This window comes from Triturus cristatus, chromosome 3_2 (genome assembly GCF_964204655.1).
Source record: "Triturus cristatus chromosome 3_2, aTriCri1.1, whole genome shotgun sequence".
Lineage (NCBI taxonomy): Eukaryota > Metazoa > Chordata > Amphibia > Caudata > Salamandridae > Triturus > Triturus cristatus.
The window spans coordinates 1078565619-1078590729 of NC_140584.1; the positions used below are offsets into that span (position 1 = coordinate 1078565619).

Here is a 25111-nt window from a genome sequence, read left to right on the forward strand (position 1 = left end):
AATAATAATAATAATATGAAATTTATAATGCGCTCAGCTTACCCGGGGGCATCCCGGCGCAACAGACCAGAAGGAGAGACTCAGCTACAGGTCACTTGACATTAAAACAGATTTCTTTTGAATTTATGCTTCCAGGCTAGTGTTTCCTGTGAGTAGTCACATTAAGAATTAGATCTATCATTTAGGTTTAAGGCCACCGAAAATAGAAAGTTTAACTTTGAGAGTGTCGAGGTACAATCTTTTCTGTTTATGGAGGGAGAATGCACCCGCGACTCCTGCAAGTTCTCATACACTCTCTCACACTCTACACCTGCCACTCCCACACCAACAGGACCCCACTTGCTTACACTCACACATACCAGCTACCCGCTCACACAGAACAAACACCTCACAAACAAGCCACACTCACATGCACGCTCCTCAACACCCACTCGCTCACCAAACATACTGCAGAGATATTGGACCTACTGCACGACTACGCTCCAGACCTGCTCTTTGTTTTGGGAACATGGCTAACCCAACTTGTGCACTGAACATCATTTATAGTTCCTAATTTCCTTTATCTCTACTTATTGCTTACACAAAATCACCTCATACATGTCACAAAAAAGAAAATATAATAATCACATGATATTTCTCATCTCCCTGACACAAGAAAACGTAGAAAATATATGACACCAACATTAAACAAAAACTAGAAAAGATCATATATATTTAAATCAAATATCAGAGTCCTGAAAATGCAAAACCTTAGGAATAATCACAGGTTATGCTAGAATTAGTTAATCACAAGCCCAAAACATCACATTGAGGAATGGCACGATATGGTTGCTTCTCACATTGGCTACAGTCACTTATTTATTGATGGTGCTTATTCAATAGTAGGTGTGGGTCCTCTAGAAACAGTATTTTGGTTTGTTGATCCCTCTCCCACTGGGCTTTCCAGGATCAACCCCCTTTTCTTTTGCTACAGCCAACATGTCAGCATCTATGCTCTGGACAGAACACACCCTCATCAGTTTCAGCATATCCACCCCTGCCACCACCAGAATCCACAAGACCTTTGCAATAAGCTATCTGAATTTTACTATAACAAAATCACCTCCATATACAGCACTAACTACCCTCAACTGGACCCCATCACAATCGCAACTCAGCTTCCCATCACAGCCGAATGAAGCATGACCACATGGTTTGCCATCACCACCATGAATATTGCTGCTACCATGAAGACCATTCATGCAGGGGCTCCACCTGACCCTAGCCACCACCATGCTTTCACCATAGGAATCCTGCCGATCAGCAAAGCACTAACACACATCCTCAGTGCATCCATTGACTCAGCCATATTCCTGGACGCTTTATGCTCCTACTCAAGAAACATTCTGCTGACCCAGCCACATTTTCCAACTACAGACCCATCTCCCTCCTATCATACTCAGCAAAGGTCTTAGAGAAACGAATCAACCGATGCCTCATCAACCATCTCAGCACCTGCCAGCTACTCATAACCACGCAGTCCAGATGCAGTCCCAACTACAGTACAGAAACAGCACTCATTGCTGCCACAGACAACATCTGCATGATCCTTGGCAGCCCTCATTCTCCTAGATCTCCCTGCAGCATTTGACATGGTTTCACACCCCATCCTCATGAGGTGCCTGCATGAAATTGACATCCAAAAACATGTTCTCAGATGGATCTTCTACTTCTTAACAGAGAGAACATAAGCCGTCAGGCTGGCATCTTACCTCTCTGGAGCTAAAAAACTCATCTGCCTAGTGCCTCAAGATTTATAGCTCAGCCCCACCCCCTCTTTAACACATACATGATCCCTCTGGCTAACATTATCCACGCACACAATATCAACATCCTTTCCTCTGCCCAATTACACACAACTAATACTCTCCCTCTTGGACAAGACCCCCAAAACAAGAAACAGGTTCAAAGCCTACATGACTGAAGTCACTAACTGGATGAAAGACAACTTTCTCAAGATTACCACAGACAAGACAGAAGTAGTGATCTTAGGTAAAAACACCTTGGGTATCCAACGGGTGACCAGCTGAACTCAGACTCAGCCCCACACCCAGAATCCACGCCAGGAACCACAGATTAATCTCAACATTAAAATTAACATGACTGCATAAGTCAATGCCATCGCAACATACTGAAGATGCTGAGGAAGATCTCCAAATGGCTCCCAAGCAAACACTAGAAAAACTGTCACTAACACCGTAGTCACCAGCAAGTTGGATCATGGGAATAACCTCTACACCGGGATCACCAATCAACTCACTAGAAGACTACAGACCACCCAGAACTCGGTAGCCAGACTCTTGCTCAACCTCCAATACAAACTTCACATTACCCAACACACAACACCTCAAAGTCTCCCAATACACAAATATACTCAATTCAAACTCCTCACACACACATTCAAGACGTAACTCAGGCTTCACATGCCTGAACAGTTGCATCTCCTTCCACCACCCACCTAAACATTTCTGCTCGGCAATACTACTACTTGCACACATCCCAAGCATACACAGAACTGGATCAGGAGGACAGGTGTCCTCTTACATCATTCCTAAAATTCGGAATGGCCTCCTACTCCATATCAAAGCCTCATCCTCTCTTCTTGAATTCTGCAAGAAGCTTCATACCTGGCATTTCAATTAGCCAAACTACATACGCAGGGCTAGACACGCACATCTGCTTAGTGCCAGGATGCACTTGTGAGTGATGGTGCACTTTACAAATAAACTTAACCTACCATAAAAACTAAATGGACATTATAGTTAGGTCCTGAAGTGAAATTGGAACTAACCTTTAAAAAACAAAAACACTGAAAGTCGCCAGTTAATATTTTACTGGGATAACTCTAACTTGCTCGCATTCTTATGACCTCACTATAATATTCATGAAATGTTAAATGACATCATTGATGTCATCACTGACTATCAAGAAGCCGAGGCGGATGAACTTTGCTTTCATAAATTCTTCAACAGTACCAAAGTTACTGGTAAAAAAAATATTACATTTTTGTGGAAACTCTGATTTAACTAAAACTACACAGTGGTGATTTTGTGTACACTTTAGTGGAAAAAGGACTGGCGGCTGTATGTAGAAAGTTGATGAATTGGGACAAAGTATCATCAAACTTGAGATTTAGGACACTGGCACATAGCTTGTAGACCAACGAAGAACCCAACCACTCAAAAACTGCAAGAAAAACAGTAGACATTGAAACTCATTCAGCAAATGTGATCGACCCCACACTATCCTCTTTTCTTTTTGGTACCCCAACAATCCTCAAATTTGACCACCTTGAGTAGTTTCCCTGTTGCTCCTGCTTATTGTAAAGGTACCTTATCTCATTCTCAAACTGTGTAGTCTTTAGAGACCACCTCAACCTTATCCTCACAGCCTGAAGTTTGTTGTTCCAGTAGTTCACATCGGTCAGCAAATGGAACCATTTGATCCTTGATTTTACTCAAACGCTGTTTAATTTTATTGCCCAGATCCATCTGCTGTTGTCTCATGCACTTAATCACACCAAGAACCTCACTAAGCAGATGCAAAAAGAGGCTGTAGACATCCATATCTCACCCCTGCTGAGAAATTCTAAAGAAGCAAGCTTATTCAACTACATAGCGACTGGAGTATGAATTTCCATGTTAACTGCTAAAGATAAGACTGTGTGCCTGTTGTACCGAATGTTACCATTTGACATGGCTGAGATCTGGTCTCAGTCTCTGGCATTAAACAGATATTCGAGTTTGATTCAAAGGTGCCCTCCCTTGTTGTATCCTCAAAATTGCCCATTGAAGAAAGAATGGGCCAGCAATGATACCAGATGCAGTACATTGCTCGCTTAGCCCTAGTGCATTATTAACACTTATCTTAGAACTCATAGCCTGATTGGATTCATTAGCGACCAAGCCATTACTTGGTAACATACTGGAACAAATAGGCAATACTTTCAAAAGTGCGGACATATGTCTATCGCTCCGTGATCTTCAGACTTATGATACCTATTATTGCCTGTCACACTTTTCATAGCAGTTTCCATACCAATATCTGCTTTGTTTGTTGAGAGCTCTAACTTCCCACCACATCTTGTTATCTGATACAAGGAGTGGACAATTAAACCATATTCTTAAATTGCCTGCACTGATGCACTGTTTCAACCGTCACTTCTGAAAACAACTGAAAAGTAAATTCATTTTGTACTGAAAAAAAAGTATTTTATTTGATAACTTTAGTCAGGACCTTTTCTTCAATCCTATAATCTGCTAAATTGATTAATATAGCGTGAAGTTAATTAGCATTAGGTAGAATATGTGAAGGCACTCTATGTGCCCACACTATAGTCAGAGTACTGGGAGGACATGCAATCTAATCAACGGTTCAGCAAATGCGATTGGCCCTGCACTGTCCTCTTTTCTTTCTCATACCCCAACAATCTTTAAATTTGACTGCCTGAGTTGTTTTCCAATTACTCCTGCTTTTCATAAAGGGTCCCGATCTCTTTCTCAAACTGTGTGATCTGGAGAGACAGCATCAAACTTATCCTCACAGCCTGAAATTTGTTGCTCCTGTTTTTCATAGCAGTCAGCAAATTCAACCATTTGAGCCTCAGTTTTACCCAAACGCTCTTTAATTTCATTGGCCAGATCCATCTGTTGTTGTCTCATGCACATAATCTCACGAAGAACCTCAGTAAGCAGATGCAACAAGGGTCTGGAAACATCCATTTCTCCCCCACTGAGGAATACGAAAGCAACAGGCTCACTCAACTGCATAGCGACTGGACTATGAATTTCCATTTTAACTGTTGAAGAACTATAAGCTTGTATACCTGTTTTACTTACTGTTACTAACAGACGTGGCTGAGATTTCTGGCATTAAACAGATATTCAATTTTTTTTCAAAGGTGTCCTCCCTTGTTGTGTCCTCAAGATTACTCCTTAAAGAAAGAATGGGATCTATTGGGCTACCAATGATACTAGAAGGTGTACATCGTTCACTTAGTCCAGATGCATTATCAACACTAATCTTAGAACTTATAGCCTGATCGGAATCATTAGTGAGAAAGCCATTACTTGGTAACATACTGCAGCAAATGGACAATCCTTTCAAAAGTGCAGACAGTGGGCTTTATTATGCCTTTGGCGGTCCTCCCACGGGCTGCCCCGTGAGAGAAGCGCCAAAGCTGTGCCCACACCGCCCACTAGATTTCTATTGTAGTTTGTGGTAGGCGGTCGTAAGGCGACACTGCAACTGCGGTAGTCTGTAAGGCTCAATGGAGATCCTTGCATGTAGACTGCTGCAGTCACATTGCCGTCTGCAAGTTCCTGCACAGTGTGGCATGCACCATGTGGTGTATGTCGCAAAGAGCAGGAACTGAGATGCAAAAATACATGTGCCCCCTTTATTGCACCCCCAGACTCTGGAGTGGCAGGCTGCCTCTCTGCCACCTTTTTCATGGCGATCGCACCGCCCTGAACAGGGTAGAAGTGAGCCAATTCAAGATATGCTTTCCAGAATATTGTTCCCATCAGGGAAAAAACAGTGGCCCAGTGGAGTCCTTGATCCCAGTGGTACCGGCGGTTTGACCACCCCAATTGTAATACTGCAGGTGGTCCCAGAGTGCGGCGGCGTTAGACAACCACCGCGACTACAGCAGTCCAATGGACCACCTTAGTCATAATAAGAGCCAATATGTCTAACGCCCCTTGATCTTCACACTCCCTATTATATTGACACCAGTCACACTTTTTATACCAGTTTCCATAACAATATCTACTTCGTTCATTGTGAGCTCTGACTTACCACCATTTGTTGTTATCTGGTCCGAGGAGGGAACACTTTTATCCAAGGTCTGTGATAGCAGCATGGCGAGCAATGGAGCTGATGAAGCATTTGGAGTGGGTGATACAGTTTCATTTGATCGCTCTGGATTTTGTTGCAGAACAAACAATTGCTTGAAGCGGATTTTGAGTCAATTGCCTTCTGCTGCAGCTTACCATTTACATGATTTTAGTTCTAGGACTTTTAATGGCATACGTTTCATAAGAATTCTATGGTAGAGGCAGATCTGAACAGTGGTTTCATATATTAGATCAGATCCAACAATTCGATTAATTTCATAAGGCACTATACATCTTCAATATGCAACCCACGTTTGCACCCAATTGAGTTAACCTCAGAAAGGGGCAGGGGGCCACAGCAGAAAGGAAGTGTGTAGAGCACAGCAGTGACAATCTTAATTCATGTGATGTAACCTGGTATTTGTAAAGCGCAAACTAATCACCCCTCGGGGTCTCAAGGCGCTGGGGGCAGTCAGGAGATTAGCTGAGCTACTGCCCAGAGTCACATGGTGCTGGGCTGAGCTGCTGCTGGCACTGGGGATCGAACTGTGAGCGCTGTGCTCCGGAGGCAGCCACCCTGGCTGCAGTGCCACACCACTCCCCCTAGGTAGTAGTAGAAACAACCAGCAGCAACACAAAATTTCATTCAGGAGGAGTGGAGACTCTCCAGTAATCTGATCCAACTATGTTCGCTCCATTCCTCACTCTAATCTTGCCACTAAAAATAAAAAAAGAAAGTAAGAAAAATAGAACTGAAAGGTTCTTGGTTGATCCTATTATTTAAAAAAGTTATTAGATACACTTTCCTATAAAGACATTCTAGATATTTATAATTATTATAATTATTTATAATTAAGCACCTGTGATTTGCGAATATTTTGTGTCTGGGATCACACACGTATCCTCTGGATACTTCAACAATCAACACCCTCTGCATACTCCACAAGACCTTCAAATGGATCCTCCCCGAATCCAGGAAGACTGTCACCCACGCACTCATCACTAGCAGGCTGAACTACGGGAACTCCCTCTATGCCGGAATCAACAAATCTCTACTCCACAAACTCCAGATTGTCCAGAACGCTGCAGCCAGACTTGTCCTCAGCATGCCACAACAAGACCACATCACCCAGCACCTACGAGACCTCCACTGGCTCGCCGTCAAAAAAAGAATGCCCTTCAAGCTGCTCACACATGCCTAAAACCCTCCACAACACCAGACCCCAATACCTCAACGAAAGAGTCTCCTTTTACACCCCCAAAAGAACCGCTGACCTGGCCTTGGCCGAAATCCCCCTCATCCACAGAACCAGAACGGAAGGCAGATCCTTCTCCTACATCGCGGCCAAAACCTGCAATGAACTCCCTCTCAGCATCAGATGAAGCCCCACACTTCAAGCATTCAGAAAGTGCTCCACGGCCTGACTTTTCAGATGACCGGAGGTGCCCAAAGCCCCCCATAAGCACCTTGAGACTCTCATGGATGAGTAGCGCGCTTTAAAAATCCCTGATTGATTGACTGATTGATTGACATTGCTATGTGGGATCTTCTAATGTGGTTTAGCTCAGAATTGGTGTTTTTTTGTATCGCCTGAGTTTTTTATGCAAAGTGATTTGCATGCATAAACAGTTTGATTCTCAAGTGCTTGTGCTTCTCCAGTGAAACTTCTTTCAATCACTTAACTAAAACATGCATTATTATATAGCAAGTCTAGGGGCACACTCACTTACTCTCAGAAAAATTGAATAACTCTCAAACTTCTCCATATCAGAAAGGTAGAAAAAATGGAATTGATCGCCTACTTTGGAATTTATCACAAGGTTCTGATCTAACAGGATGGATAGAGAATACCTGAGGAATGTTTTGAAAATATTCTACAGTGTGAATTATTGTGTGCTCTACTACACGATTTTTGCACTGTATTATATTTGTGAGCGTATCTCTGATTATCATATATTTGAATGGGCTGCATCAATTAAAAGTTGTGTGCTTTATTGTTGCTAATAAAATCTATTATATGTGGTAATGCCAAAAGTCTACCTTCTCTTTTGCCTATGAATCTACATCACATTTATAGGTCATAACATATAGACTACAGTTCAAGTACACAATGTACGGCTATGGACACAAACCGAGTCTGTGGCAGAGAGCTTCATGAGCACCACCTACATGAAACCCAAAATTGTAGTGTTTTTTCAAGCTAAAATAAATTACCCTTTGTATGGTGTTATGAAAAGGGTCAGGGGCATAATTTAGTCAGTGAGATTCGTGGGGGGTGAATCTCAAATGTCCCTACTAAAAAGCAGTGCGCTGCAGAGTGGAGGGATGAGAGGGCCAATGTTTGAGATGGGCTGTTTCCATGAGGAACAGTGTCTGAACTGATTTTCATTAGGTGGGCCTTTCCCTAGAGTGGTATAGTGGATGAAAAATGGTAGGTTGGAATGTGACTCGAGTGATTGCTGCTGGTTAGACTATGTGTATGCATTTTGGGTGTTTGATTGCCAGTAGTATACTGGAAACCTGAGTCTTGGGCAGCTTTACAAGCATACTACTACCAATGTTGATGAATTCCAAAAAGTAGAACATTTGTACCCACTTCAATAAGTGTACTTTTACTAGTTTTTCTGGTAAGCCAGTCACTAAATATATTCACATTTTCTCTTCAAAAAGTGAACAAGTTAAAAGCTGTGAGAAGCGAAATCAGAAGGACAAGAAAAAACCAAGACAAACATAGCAGACCAAGCTCAGAGCCCCTAGACACAACTATCAAGTGTAGAATGCATTTGGGAGTTGTCACATAAAGTAAAAATATGATATTTTTTCAAAATTCTAAAAAGTATATTTCTTTAAAATGCAGTAGTATTTTGCCATAGTACATCAGATTATTTCACTGCATAGACAGACATTTATTAAAAGTGATAGTTTTTAAACATGAACTTAGAAACATTAATGGCTTTCCCCCAATTACAATGCCATTAGTGAACGAAGAGGCGAGTCAGTAGTCATGTAAACCCAAAACGTGGACTAGATTCTAATTATAGTTGGAACAACATTATTGTCTATTACATCAAATAGAGGATGTACTTTACAGCGGATGTCCTGACCTCATATATGGAAAGGTGCTCTCATATATGTTAATAAAGAAAGAAGAGGCTCTGTGAAATACACAGTTTGCCTAGAATCACACCCTTTGACCACCAGAGAAGCCGGTATTGGTTTCCCGTGTTGAAATTCAGCCTCCAGAAGTATATCTCTGTCTCTCTCTTCTGTTTTACCTCAAAGGTGACTATTTTGTCTTTCATCCTTGGTGGATGATGGGAATAACTGACACAGACATAGCAGACCTGACTCAAGGCCCCCACACCCAACTACCAAGCCAAGAATGCATTTATTTGGGGGGTGTAACACCCCAAACCACACCTAAATAGATATGAAGAAAACGAATATTTTGTGTTAAATAAACCTAGAATAAAAGACAAATGATGCATGTCATGTTTAATTTTTAAACACATAGGAAGAAAAATAGATGCCGGAGTGCAAATGGAAGGCATGTGTTGTTTTTAAGGTTAATGTCATCTCACTTTACGCTAGAAGTGATCGGATGAAGGAAAGCTTTCAGAATTAAATAGGAAATGAAAAGAAAAAAGTCTTCAGCAACCTCAGAAACACGTCTGTCAGCAGATGCCACTCGCTTCATTTTAGAGTTCAATGGCCGTTGTTGTCTCACTGGATTTGGCTTTCATTATTTTCGTTTGGACTCGTGGTCACAGGGTCACATACAATGTTCTTGATGCCTTTAAACATTTACCAGAGCAATATTTTTCAGACACCAGAACTCCCCATTGAACCGAATACCTTCTGGTGACGATAAAAATGTCTGCGCCTTCACACTCCAGAGTGTTTGAGTGAGATATCCACCCCACATTCTAAAAAGTGGTATGTGCCCTAGGAATGCAATAGGAAGTGATGTCATGTAACCATGATTCGACCAATTAGATGCTAAGATACTCGATTTGGGTTTCATAGCTTTATATTCAAATTGCACAACTGAATCTGTAACCCCAGCAAGCTGTCCCTGAAACAGCCGGTACATTTGATTTCTTTTAGGGTTGTTATGGAAAATGCTCAACAACTGGTAAAATATCCCTTGTACACAGTTAACAATAGAATGTTAGCAATGGAGGTTTGATACTTCTTTTCACAAAGAAGAGCTTCTAATAGAAGTGTAATACCAGCAGTAGTTAACTGCTATCTTTTTGGTATTACTGCTTAAAAATCAAAATATAACCGGTAGTATTAAAATTATGTTTAATTTTAATACTACATGTTATATTTGGCACCAGAGTCCCCCAATAGGAAGGGTTGTACTGGAGGGTTACATACTCAACTTGTATGAAAGTATAAGGAGGTTGGAGATTGGCTGGGTTTAATATATATATATATATGTATATATATATATATATATATGTACATACGTATATTAAACCCATAGAACCCTATAGAAGAGCACCAAACCTTTCAGATCATCTAGTGAGGAGTCACTTTGAAGCCATAAAAACAGAATCATGGCTACAGTCAAGATCTAAAGGCTTTTCAAAATGTATGTCATGCAAAGCCTGCAAAATTGGAAAGAACTTAAAGAATCTTAAAGACCCAACTGGAAAGATATTTGAAATAAAAGAAACCATAACATGTGATTCAACATTTGTGGTCTATATACTTCAATGCTTTTGTGGGAAGCAATACATAGGAAGCACAACATGCCCTCTGAAAAAGCGTATATTGGAACATACGCGTGCAATTCAAAATATGGACAACACATATGCAATTGCGAAACACATGTCATTGTCAACTCATATTGGAAAAACTTGGTTGGACATCAAATACTCAGGGTTAGTGACAGTACCTCCAAATGAGCGAGGAGGAAATCGAATACAAAAACTACGAAGATTGGAATCGCGAATGATAATGAGATTCAAAACCAAGCACCCCTTGGGTCTGAATGGGGATGAGGAGCTTCATGTTCATCTGTAGCATTGAAAAGAAAACAACATAACTGGACGATAATCAGGAATAAGAACTATATAGACTTGATGATGAAAAAATATACTGATTAATATGTCAAAATATGAAATGCCCCAATGATATCATGATTTAAAAGTGAATCCATTTTTGAAACACTAGTCTAAATGTGCACAAACGCACCAAATGATAAATAGGTAACAACTTGTAATGCTGTATAAACTGTATTTGCATGTTCTGAGATGAGAGATGAGAGCAGAACATAATGGACACTCAGCCCCCAAAACGCTAATGATATAAAGTCACTAATTCCACTTTTGATATGATCCGACGCTTAAACTTTTTAACATCGGTCATGTGATTGATGGTTATGAATCAAACGCGCATTTGTCATTACCAAATGACAAGCGCTATTTGAAAAGTTTCCTCTGCTAACTCAGCGTATCATCTATGGAACATGCTATTAACCAACACAGCTGTGTGTAGAATAACATAAAGTTTATTGACATTGAAAACAGATAGACTGCCATGCCCAGAATGGATTACAACAGCATTAATATGCACCAGCATATAAGGTAGAAATTGAAGTAGGACCAAAGTAACAATTTGCCGTGATCAGGAACTACAGTTCGAAACGCGTAGGAAGGAGGAACACGACTTGAAATAAAATGAGATCTTTGCCAAGAGGAGTGCTGCGCCTTTATTTTCTTGAGAGACAATATATATGTATATATATATATAAATATATGTTGGAAGGTGAATTATTAGTAGGGGCAAATGTATATCTGCCACTGGCAATAAGGTCACTAACACAGCATAGGGCTCAGAATAGGTCTTAGAAAATTATTCCTATGCTCAACCCTTGGTAGCTTGGCTGCAAACAGGCAGGCTTAACTTCAAAGACAGGTATGTAAAGCATTTAAAAACACCAATTCAGTAACTAAGACAAAACACAAAATAAAAATCCAACACCACTTTATATAAATAGCGAATATTTTTATCTTTTAAATGACACCAAAATGGAAAAATCCAATGCAGGGAACCAGAGATATGGATTTTTAAAGAATAGTCACTTTCTAGTGCTTAGAAACCAACAGGTCTCCTTTTGGTCATTTTGTTGTCTCTGACAGGGACACATTCACATTTACCAATTGTTCTGGAGGCTCTCCCACCAGTCTTGTGCAGCCCCCTCCAGCAGGCTGGATCCTGTTAGAACTCCTTCCTGAAGTTCTTCTTGCGGGTCCCAAAGTGTCCAACACACACTCCAAGGTTCTGGAATCTCCAAGAGGGTCCTTGAAAGTGTGAGACTTCAATTCCCACAATCCACTTGGACAAAACCCTTACAATTCCACTGGTTGTACTCCAGGCTGGGGATTCTTTGTGGTGATGGTCCAGGTGAGCTCTGTTAACCTGTAGCTTGAAGGGAGTCCACTCTTTAGTCCTTTAGAAGCAGGTTTGATCCACAAGGCTGTAGTTTCAGATGGTGTAAAAAGGCGCAGTCTTCAGAGTGCAGGCCTGGTGAATGCACGTCCAATTCTTCAGCCTTGGCCCTTCTGTTTCTCTTCGGTTCCAAAAGCAGGTCTGAGAGGCACCCTCGTCTCAGATAATTATTAGTGTTCTATGGGGTCAAGAAGGAGGGCACTCCTGTCCAATGAAGTGAAGGGCCCACCCCATAGCATGATCACTTCCTCCAAAGTGTGGCAAAATGATAAGCCAGAAACCACTATTCTTCCAAAATTCAATATGTCTGAATTTTCAGCCGCAAGAGAAGAGCAGGCTAAACACACCCCTAGGATGGCTAATCTCCATAGTCTCTCCCCCTTGCATCTGCTCTTTCCTTTCTTAAGCCTAGCACCTGCCTTGGGTCAAAGGGGAGAGTTGTAAATGAAACTGATGTCTTTAGCTTTTCTTCCCCTTCTCTTGAAAAGCATTATTTAGTGGCCTTCTCCCTGGCTTTGGCATTCCTATGCTCAGCAACCTCTCCTCCCGAGAGGCTTCCTAACCCCAGGGTTCATTTATCCCCTCTTCAAAGCAGCCAGGCTCACCCACTTATCTCTGACCAATCAGGGCAGAGCAGAACAGGGTTGAATTTTGGCTTACCGAGAACCCACCCACCCCTGAAACAACTAGGAAAGACTTTAGGGGTTCTGAATAAATCAACATATTGCAGATCCTCATTTCACAGTGCTCCTAGCACAAACGTCGATTTTGGGAACCACTTTACTACAATGTGGGGAGTGAAATTTGCAATTTCACTACCTCAGGGCATATAAAAACCTTTTTATAAGGATTCTTCTCATAAGTACCTGGAAAACCTAGGGGTGACCCTGGGGGTACCTACCATGCCCAAACATTGTAGGTTTGTCCTTTTTAAGTGCCCCTAACACAAAAGCTGAATTTGGGCACAATGTACTTTTTAAAAGCAGTCCTGCAACACAGGGCTCCTTTTAAACTGACCTCCGGCTTCAGCAGTGCACACATGCAATTGCAGAAAGGGCTGCTGGCCTCTAAACTGCCATGCCCTATTATATACTAGGGACTGATAGGTAGTTTCAATCCCCTTGCCCTATTATGTACAAGGGCCTTAGAGGGTAGGTCATGCCAATTCCAGGGGTACCCCAACCCATAGTGTACCCTAGTGTATGTAGGTGTTGTCACTGTATTCTAAGTGCTTTCAGCATAGCACTGGCCCTGGGCCTGGTAAGGCAGAGCCCAGGGCCAGTCAGAGTCAGTTACCACCAGTACCAGTCATCAAAAAGTGGGGGGTGCCTAGGGCACAGGAGGACTTTGCAACAGTATATAAGTTAATCATGCTAATTGTACAGCATCAATATTGTTTAGCATCATTATTAATATATAAGATCATTGTACAGTACAACCCCAGCCAATCTCCACCCTCCTTATACTTTCATACAAGTCGAGCAACCCTCCAGTACAGCTCTTCCTATTGGGTGACTCTGGTGCCAGCACCAAAGGTATTCCCGCCCTTGGTGTGAGGACGTGATATACATTCTACGCAATACACCGGCCTTTGCTAAACTGCACTGATAGGTGTAAATAGCCTGCCAGGGCATGTTTGCACTCTTTGTACGTTTTTGCAGAAAAATGACTGGCGACGTTCTGAATGTGGAAGTGGGTCACCGCCATGTTTGAGGTTCAGACGTGCTTGGACCCGGAATATACGGATGCGGACAAACATCTGAAATGTCCATCCTTGCTCATTGCTTTCGAGGGAGTCGACCAACTAATGCAGATCATGTTTTACCATTCTCAGATTCCGGTGCAGGCCCTGCTGGCAAAATTAGCCAGCTGAAAGAGACTGCAGGAGAATGCAAGTCCCAGGGACCAAACAGCTCTCGGTTGGACAGATTTGTGAGCGTGGGCTGAAAGGACAGACGTTTCGAACACCTAAGGTGCACGTGTTCCACAAAATGGAGTCAGCACCTGGCAATTTCCGCCCTCAAATCGGATTGATTCTTGCTGACAATCCCTCGGTTTCTGCATTCAGTCTGTTGGTGTAAATCTCTGGGGACCAAGGATGCTGGATGGTTTTTCAGCCAAATGTATGTGAGCAGTCAACGGTGGAAAGTGTGCCGTTATTTACAATGTTTTGCTCCTCTGTTTCCCGTTCTGGAAATATGAAAAATGGGAAGGACGGTGTTTTTTTCCAGGTTAGGAAATTAATAGGTGCGCCCTCATCTTGCATGGGGTGTGTGGGACAGTCACAGAGCTCTTCGAAGGGGAAAACATTTCCCAGTAGAGGCAGTACACTTCTTTTGTACATACCCCACATGTCAACTCAAGTATTCTACACTGAGAATGTATACTGGGCCATGAGTTTGCCTGCACACCTCTATATGTGTAAGATTCACATTGTGCACTTGTGTTATTCTGCAAATCCCAAGAAATACGTAAACCCAAGCATTAAGGGCGCGTTCACAAAAGCATGTATCAGTACATGAAACAGGGCTACTGGAGTACTCTTTCACGTGCCCTAAATTATCCAGGAAACATCCAACCCCCAATTAGTAAAAGTGCAAAGAGGGCACTGCGCTGCCCATGACTGTGCACGCTGGATCCTACAATTCACAAGAACATTCCCATTTTAGAGGTTCTATGTCCAATTCCTGAAGGCATGGGAAGCACTGGAAACAGCTCTGACTCTACATTTACAGTGAATAGGTCCCGATATTAGAAAATCAGCGCTTTCTAATGTGAAATTGCTTTCCTGCTGTGCCTAATGAACTTTGCAGAAAATTGAGAAAACATTAAGAAAGCAGCCACCGGTAACAAAGGGCACAGTTTAATGACAGAATTCGTGCTCTAATGTTATTTCTTACATAAATTAAATGAGTACATACATTAATCTAAATCATACCTCTTTGAAAATGATCTCTTTTATTCACAACATCTTAAAAACTTCTGCTTCGGCACATTATGCCTTCATTAAGCTCGCTCAGAAGCATTTGTCAGAGTGTTAGGAAGTGGCAGAGAACATGTGTTGATAATAGTTTTGTTCAGCACCTCATGGTAAGATACAGTATGATAACGATCTTGCTGCCTTGTGCTTTTTTGTGTTGTTTCTCATTAGCCTCTGATTTTCACCTTGCTTATGTTGTCTGCTTCCTGCTTGCGTTAGAACAGCCTTAGGGATTTGTTCTTGCTAATTGGGCGAGCGGGGGTTTTAATGATGCTTTCTGAGGTGTTGGCATCTGACCTTGGCATGGGTCTTGAGATGTTTCACAAGAGCCATCAATTATGAAAGGTGAAGAGGGATTGTGACTAAATGTTTCTCCTGCAAAAAGGCAAAGGCCCAAATAACACCAAAGACATTAATGATAGAACATATGTGGCTTTTATTCTGAGTATCTGTAGTTGAGTTAAGCCATACATTGGGAAAAGATTAAGATGGCTGCATCTGAGGCTGAACACGTGAGTCAATAAAGGGTGATTATGCTAGAAATTACGGGTGCAGTGTGTGTGCGGGCCACATCTAGATGAAGCTATGACCATATGTGTATGTTTTTTGCGATAGATTGTTAGACGTTCAAGGCATTCCAAGCACATCCTAGTGCCACAATGTGTTCACAGAGAGATACCCATGAAGCAGTCAGAGACGCTTTAAGGCGTTGGCAAAGGGGGCGCTGGCTGAGTGCCCCGGCCTTTCAGACCCCCCTAAAAGAGCCAGCTCAGTCTGCAGAGTCTTGCCCTGAAGAGTTTGTAATAATTCCTAAACATTGTTTTAAGTACTGTATTCTGTTGTAAAGGATGATACAGAGTCCATCAGTTCATGTAGGTTACTTCTTTATTAGTAGCTTGGTTCCATCATAGGTGGTCAGGATAACAGGAGGAAGTTAGATAGTACAAGGATAGCCCCACCAGGAGCAAGCTCCTTACAGCTCAGCCTGAGTACACCAACTGACAATCTCACCTAGAGAGGCACTCAGGCATTCTATGATGTCATGAACATTCCAACAGAGCAGTACTGTGGAGAATAGCAAACAAGTAATTTACCACACATCCTCTTCCCTCAGGGAACAAAAGCAGAAGTAAACGTAAAGACAAATAGGATACCTCAATATATCTTAACAAGAAGATACAACAATGAGGTACACCTATCCACAAGAGTAATGCATGAGGCATCATGAATTTCACTGGCATGAACGGAAGTATGTTAAAATGCAAAGCCAGTGAAACATTAAAATTGCAAACAACATTACTACACGGCTCATCCCCCTCCCTTAGGGAAAACACAGTAGCTAAGATAAAAAACACTGCACAAAAAAAAAAAAGAGCGGTCACCCACACAACCTCCCCAAACTCGGGTACACCACAGGGTAGACACCCCATTAAACACAAGTGGGTGTAAAACACAGACCCTTGAGAGAAAACAACATCCTCAACAAAGAGAAACAATAGTGGCTAGATACACTCCGGATGACAAGAAAAGTGTCACCACCACAACAAATAGGTCCCTTGGTAGAAAGCATGCTAACACATAAAGAGGCCTAAACATCAACGAATAACAAAAACCTTCCCCCTCAAAGTTGTACAAGCGTGAAACCCTTGGCCACGAATTCCACGCAGGTAGACTTCGACCGGAGCACAGTGTCCACATGAAAGATAACATCAGAGACCAACCAAAAACTTCACCAAGGAACACGACAGAGTACTAACCCATGAAAACAAAACCACCTCCCCGTACACCAAAGGATACACGCACCCAAGAAAACCGAAAACTAAAAAATAGAGGCATTAATTACCCCCACAACCTCCCCCAAAGAGATGAGTACATAAAGAGTCAAAACACTCTACAAAACACCACGACTTCCCCTAGGTAGGGTACACCACAGGACAACCACCCTGGGAACTGACATGAGGCCTTGACTACCCAGATACACCACCTCCCCAAACTAGTTTAAGCCTAGAAGGGTACACCACAGGACAACCACCCTGGGAACTGACATGAGGCCTTGACTACCCAGATCCACAACCTCCCCAAACTAGTTAAAGCCTAGAAGGGTACATCACAGGACACACCCCAGAAACACAACAAAAAAAAACCTCCCCTGATAAGGGTACACCACGGGGTACACACCCCAGAAACAACCCAACCTCCCCTATGTAGGGTACACCACAGGGTACTAACCCTGTAGAACTAATACGGGCATTGACTACCCACACACAACACAAATTCCCCTAATAAGGGTACATCACAGGAAAAAAATGCCCATGAGAGACTGCACACCCTCCCCTAGGTGTCACACTCTAGACAACCAACCAAAATTAAGGCAAGACACCATGACCCCTCCCCCACACGATGAAAGCACAGACCTATAGAGAACACACATAATGAATACAGATGTTATAATCACAAAGCACTAGTCTAACACCGGTGAGCGATTTCTCACCCGAGATCCCTACACGCAGACCACAAACGAACCAGGACTTGCATTATGCCGACTTATACTGTGTCCCGGTAGAAGAGCTGCGGGTCCAAGTATTATCCCTGAGTTGTCCGCATAGCCACCACAGCTCCAAAAACATTGCTCTTGCCCCTGCTTGGATAGGTAACTCCTCGCAGACTTTGACAGGAGCACACTGAATTGCAACATGCAAGTCCAGCCCAAACTTGTCAAGAACTTCAAAGCAGTCACCAGAATCAATCTCACCTTTATTCTCTCAAGAAATGCCGTTACTCGTGTCACATCATTGAACCGCTCAACGACATTGTCACGTGTAAGCATCTGTCAAACTGCGAAGACGGAAGTCTGCGAGTAAGTGTTGAAGCCGGAAGGAGTCAAACGAACGTGGTTGGCAAAAAGGTAACAGAATCAGCATGCAGAGCCAATTCCAAGATGGCAGCACGCTGCATCACGTCGAGCCGAGTGGCTCACAGCGCGCTACTGCAGGCGGGCGTCACAAAGCAGTGAAGGCATGAAGGAAGAAAGACGTCACCAAGAACGATGAGGATCCACGCGACGCTGGAGAAACGGTGAGAAGCGCGAGCACCGACCTTGAATTTAAACGATGCGCTGCCGATGCGGTCCATTTTAAAAAAAAATGAATCCTGGAAAATAAAGTTCTGATTTCACCAGAAGATGCACAGTGTCCCACAAGGTGTCGCTACTCGCACAGCGAGTCACTTTGCCAATTCCTCCTTGGTTGCTGAAAGCCGTTTGATGTAATGACTGTCCCAAATAAAGCACTGCCCCAAATCACACACACACGAAGAGTGCTAGTCGCTGTTGTTCAGCTACGCAATGTTCAAAAGACAAGTTTCACTCCAGACACTGAGACACTCTCACTGTTGAGGCGCAGAGAGGCTTGTTGCTAGAGACTAGGAAATCATCCAGGTGACAGCAGACAGATGGGTGACAGCAGACTAAACGCCCAGGCTGCAGGCTGTCCAGGTGGAACAGGACACTGGTGGGGCTGGCCAGGGCGTTACCTCCGACTTTCAATTGACGTTTTGAAAGTCCTTAAAGTCCTTAAAATCTTTAGTTGCTAGTCCTTTGGTTCCTTGATTGACTCTTTCCCTTTGTTGCACACGTAGTTTCAAAATCGTCGCCAAAATGTTGTAAAGGATGATACAGAGTCCATCAGTTCATGTAGGTTACTTCTTTATTGGTAGCTTGGTTCCATCATAGGTGGTCAGGATAACATGAGGAAGTTAGATAGTACAAGGATAGCCCCACCAGGAGCAAGCTCCTTACAGCTCAGCCTGAGTACACCAACTGACAATCTCACCTAGAGAGGCACTCAGGCATTCTATGATGTCATGAACATTCCAACAGAGCAGTACAGTGGAGAATAGCAAACAAGTAATTTACCACATATTCCTTCAATTAATTGTTACTGTGGGTTATGTGTCTGAGTGTATTAAAGACGTTTTGCAGAGAAATGTGTTTGTTTCAAGCAGCATCCATAAAAAAGTTTCTATTAGCGCGAAACAGGACCTCACATTTGAGAAATGAGAAGGTGTCACAGATTACTGAAACCACGCATGTCCCTGAATATTAGATGTAAACACATTGAGAATTTGGACAGGTGTGCTTGTGCACTGTCAGTGACCTGAGCAAACAAGCATTGGCATAGCCAATAGGTCTCGCTTTTGGGACCTTATAAGTGTTTAGCCATGCAACTCTTGATGTTGTTTAATCAAGGATATTGTGCTGGATAACTAAACACTTATAATGTCCTAAAGGCAAGACCTATTGGCTATGCATTGGGGCGCCTTATAAGTGTTTAGGTAGAGCTATTGACTTTGCCAATGTTTCTAAGCTGTGCAGTAGAGAAGTGTGGCTGCTGTGCAGCATGCTGAGAAGTTGTAATTAAAAAGTGTAAGAAGCACTGAGTGATGCTGTGGTGTCATTGAGTGATGCTGTGCTGGCCCCGATTTATGCTGTGGTTTTGTTGAGTGATGCTGTGCTGGGCTTGAGTGATGCTGTGCTGTTCCTGAGTGATGCTGTGGTGGTGCTGACTGATGCTGTGGTGATGCTGATTGATGCTGTGGCGCTGCAGAGTGATGCTGTGGTAGCATATAGTGATGCTGTGGTGGTCCTGAGTGATGCTGTGGTGGTGCTGAGTGATGCTCCCAACCATTGACGCTAAGAGGGAGGTCCATTTGAGAGGTCTGGCATAGACAAAGTTTGTCTCTGAAATTTCGTCCATCAGTCACCATCACTTCATTTTATCTACAGCGGATCACATCATATGGTATCTGGAAGGAAAATGTGAGGGAATGCAGACCATGAATGCAGAAGTCTCTTTGCCCTAGTCAGAGGTTTAAGACAAAATCTATTGGCACTGTGCGGAGCATTCAGCTTGACTCAACTTTATATACAATCACCAACACAATGGGCTTTTGGAATAGTTTAATCGAAGGCCAAACAATTATGAAACCTGCAATATAAGACAGATAGGAGAAACAGCCTTGCCACTGTACAAATGTAAAATATGCACACTGTAAAACATCTGTGAAAATGACACTTTGCAGCCGTACTGATCAGGTGTTACCAACAGCCTTGTCACTAATGCCCAAGTGTCTATAACCAGTGAAATGAGGCCATCCTACAGGTGAGTGAGTGCTGCAGTAGGGAAGGCTGTAGCCTGTGGGTGGGAGGCGATCCAATTCAACTTATTACTGACTGTTCTAATATAAAAGGTCCTGTAGAAGTCTGGCACCTGAGGTGGAATTCAAAACCAACAGGTTTATCCGATATCAAATACGTTATTACCAAACGTCATCACTTGAAATAATCAAAATCATTTTACTCCGCGCCCCACCCCAATGCACACCCAAAATGGGATTATGTTACTTATTTTGGCACCATAGCACTTTTGCTCAACGAGGGTAAACAAAATGACTGGTATTACATGAGTGAAACACTGAGACATAAACAGAAACTGAGCTATGCCTAACCTGACGCAAGGAATGAGTGCATGTGTTATTGTGCATCATTTTCTATGGGTGTTAGAATGGCGCACTGACACTATTTTACGCTCGTTTCCAGCACACGGACAACATACATCTCATTCAAATGGACCCAGGAGGAGGGGCACGGACCTGAGTTTAAACAAACACACGCAAAAGAGACTGGTTTCCAATTCAGCGTGCCAGCGGGATACAGATGGGGCGCCATCCACGACATAAATGAGGAAGTTAGAGAGGTGTCAAACAGTGATGAACGGTAAACACTTGGAAACAGCAGAACTGCAAGCATACCCTCCCGCCCACAAAGAAGGGGGCACGTGAAGCGGGAACATGTGCCTTCCCCTCACAACTATCAACTACATTCCTCAAAAGGAGTGAACTCTTGGGATCTCACCCAACATCAGAAATGTTTCTAACTGAGGATAGACCCTGGCGGGGACGGGAAAGGCTTGGCTGGCTGGTTGCCAGTGCGTAGGTCACACCAGCTGCTCCATCCGGCCACCAGGTGTTTAAAAGCATGCAAGGTCATTTAGAGCGTTCTGAAACAGTGTACACTCAAACCAATGAAATAGAGAAACAACGGGATTCAGGGAAAACCATCATGTACAAACTAAAGGGCCCCAAAATAATGCACGTGGGAATATCGGAGAGATGAGAATACAAGTTGTCCACCTTATATTTGAGGAAAGTGCGCGTGCATAGGAAGTATATACGATTGTGGCATAAATTATGCAGGAAAGGCGCACCAGCCTAAAATCAAAATGGGACACCTCCGCAAAGCACTCTATGATGCACTGAGGACACATACACTTGTACCAGAAGTTGTAACATAAACAAGGGCACGGCAGCAGCCGCCTTACCGTTCTGCTCCTTGGCGCTGTTGGTGTGCAGCTTGCTGCTGAGGTTGGACTCCGCCTGGGATCCATGCTGCTGGAGGCACAGGGCAGAGGCTAGGAGGAGGAGCAGGGCAGGCGCCAGAGGGGTCATTTGGAAGAGCTGGGTGCACACGGGTCAGAAAGGCACTCGAGGACTGCACGCTCAGAGTCACCCTGGGAGTCGGGCCGGACCTGGCAACACGGGCAGCGGAGACGGGCAGGATGCTGCCAGTAGCGTCCGACCATAGGAGCTGGAAAATTTACAGAATGGATCTAGAGAAAGAGAGAGGGGCATTAACAACAGAGAAAACAAGTGGGAGGGGTGGGGGAGTGCGCGTGCGTGTGCTGGAGAGAGATGTGGACTTAAATGAAACAGATCGGGAGCGGAGAGGATGAGGGGGAAAAAGGTGGAGGTTGTGAGCGAGCCGATGGGTTAGTGGAATCTGGGCGAAGAGACGAAAGAGTCTAAAGAGACGAGTGGAGAAAGGGAGTAGAGGGGGGGGAGAGGTGAAGGGCCTGTCGGAAAGAGATAAACAAGACAAGCCCAGCTTTGAAAGTGGTGCGCGCGCAAGTGCCCGCCGCGTCGCAAGTGAAAGCAGTGCTTTTGCACATATGTTTTCAATTAACGCGAGATGCGGCGGGGGAGGGGTGGAGGAGCGTTCAGAGAGCAAGCGAGAGGAAAGCCAGATGGTGCTGAAAGCTGGCAGCTGCGCGCGTGCACACGCGCATACCCGCAAGCGCTGGGCCAGCAAAAGCATGTGGTAGCACTTTAAAAACTCCACTCCTAAATGTCTCGCCAGAGCAGCGCATGCACTGGCTCAGGCGAGACCTAAAAAGGAATGACAGAGCAGATATCGGGTCATAAATTCAGAGCTATTTCAAACAGGGGCCCCCCAAAGTACGTTTGGCCGGGCCCCCTAAAATCCTTCAAATGTCCCTGAAAGCAGTATTTCATTAGAAGTACTCTGGACTCAATCACCCCTGTGAGGTTATCTGAAAAAACAACACAAGAAGTGATGTAAAATGCCAAGGTGGCTGCGGGGTGTTTAGACCTCAAACGTCTCTATCAGTTTCAATGAGGAGCACCGACCCCCATCAAAAGAGAGCTCAGAGTACTTCTTTGTCCACGTGTAAACTATTTTGCAATATGTAAACAATCCCTGTGCACACTTTGTCAGCTGTTTTCTCTCTAAATTTCGACAAGTGTAGGTGCAGAACCCAGCTTTGTTTCCATTGTTTAAACCTATTTAAATCCCATATGTGCCTATACAGATCTGCAGATCCTAATTTTATCGAACATGATGTGTACTTTGGGATGGCACTCTTGAGCTGTCGAAATTTAGCTGTCACAATTTCAGTGAACAGTGAATTTCAATGAACACACAATTTTAGTGAACTACTTTTGATGCCATTCACACCAAGGGCCCTATTACGATGTAAGTCGGAAAGCCTTCAAACGCAGGTCGGAGGCTTTCTGACTTACATAGTTGGTTTCAAATCTGACAGCTTTATTACGATGAAGGCTGTCGGATTTGAAACCGGCTCGTCGGAGGCTCTCAGAATCCCCTATGTACGGCGTTTACGCCGTGGGGATTATGAAGTCAGTTTTCGACAGGCTTTTAAGGCCGGGATTTCTGACATGAAAAGCCTGTCGGAAAGTGACTTTGGGGGCCCCTAACAGGGCCTCCTTGCTATGGTGGCCTCTGGTTGGAGGCTGGGTTAATCCCTGCGCCGCATAATAGGCACTTGCCACTTGGTTCAGGGATTAACAAAAACACCCATTTCTCTATGGGAGATTGAGCTACGGCCAGTTTACGGCAGTAGCACAAGTCCCCATAGAGAAATGGGAGTGTGCAGCCACACCATGTGCGATTGCATCCTAATATTGCGGTCGGACCGCTGACCGGAGGTCAGTTGGTCCCGATTCCGCCACAGTGTCCACCCTACCGTGAAATGAGGGCCCAAGTATGAAATAGAGTAAAGACAAAACGAAACAGGCCAACTGAGAAAAACAAATTAAATATAAAGAAAAATACGCTCTACAAATGCATGGACATGATGTACAGTTTACTTGGTGAAGTAGCATGTGCATTATTTTGTCTTTTTCTTTCAGAATCCAGGAATTGATATTGGTGATGTCTCTGAAAGAAGAGCACTGAGGAAAAGCCTAAAGTGCAAAAACTTTGATTGGTATCTGGACAACGTGTATCCAGAGATGAGAAGATACAATAACACTGTTGCTTATGGGGAGGTAATGTGACATAATTTCAACTGTTTTGAGCCCTTTTTATCCCCGAATCAGTTTAGTAAATACATGATGGGTCTGACAGTGCTTGGAAGGCATTAATGGGCGAAGCTGTCAGAGCACTCCTGATGTGAACATTCCTGCTTGTATTACCAGTATGCAGAGGCAATAATTGTGTCAAATGTTGATGTTGGTGGCATTGCTACTATGGATTAAAACATCTGCAAAATTGTAATGGTTGGTTAAAACAACCTTCATTAGTAATTACCTTTAGCGGAACACACAACAATCTTCTTTTCAGTAACTTAAGCGGTGGTATCAAAGCATTACCCCTGAGGTAAAAAATACAAGGTTCCAGAGAAAAAGGAAGCCTGTGCCCAACAATTTTTCCATGTAGTTAACCGAGTTTGTCCCTGATGAGGTGGGAGCTCCTCATACCTCTGGTATATGTCTCTGTTACCTCCTTGTCTGTCTTCCTCGTCCCAGTCCTAAGAGATGAGTTCATCTTTCGACCTCGCAGACATTGTTTACAAGCCAGGTTTTTTATACCTTGTTCGTGGTAAGGTTTGCCTTCCTAACACTGGCAAACATTTGTTTTGCTCTTTGGTATGTATTTATTAACTTTCTTCCTAGCTCAAGCTTGCTCTAGCGGTCTTATGCACCCGTATCAGCCGCTACTGTCTGTCGAGCAGACGTGGGTCCCTTGCTCGCTGTGCCACAGGATTCAAGTTAGCCTAGCTGATGAGGGGTGTTACCCAGAAACAGGTCACAGGATGCTTGTTTCTGGTCCAGAGAGGACCCGGCTTGGCTGTTCAGGCTGGACTGTTCCCATGAGGAGCAGGGTCAAGACTGATTTGCTTATGGCTGGGTCCAAACTGGGGTGGTGTAGTGGGCAAAAAAACAATGGATTTAACTCAGCTCTCTTGACTGAGGGTGAATGTTTAATTTATTCAGCATTCTGTCCCACATTTGTTGCCAAAGCAACTTTCTAAAAGTGGCACTTTCAGAATTGTGTCTTAAAATCCAATTTTAGCTATAAAGAGAATTCATTTTAAATTACAATTCATTTGAGTCTAAACATCACATCTCTCCTTGCTCCCAATCCAAACCTAGCAGTTAATAAATGTAATAAGGTTATCAAGTGTTAGTCAGTGG

General features: G+C 43.4%; 1 protein-coding gene across 1 annotated transcript in view; it reads left to right on the forward strand.

Moving 5' to 3' along the window:
• GALNT17 (polypeptide N-acetylgalactosaminyltransferase 17) overlaps positions 1-25111 on the forward strand; it is a 1717045-nt gene that overhangs the window by 1553137 nt on the left and 138797 nt on the right. Inside the window, exon 8 of the mRNA XM_085649814.1 lies at positions 23825-23962. Within this exon, the coding sequence (XP_085505940.1) occupies positions 23825-23962 (138 nt within the window). The remainder of the gene's footprint in view (positions 1-23824; positions 23963-25111) is intronic.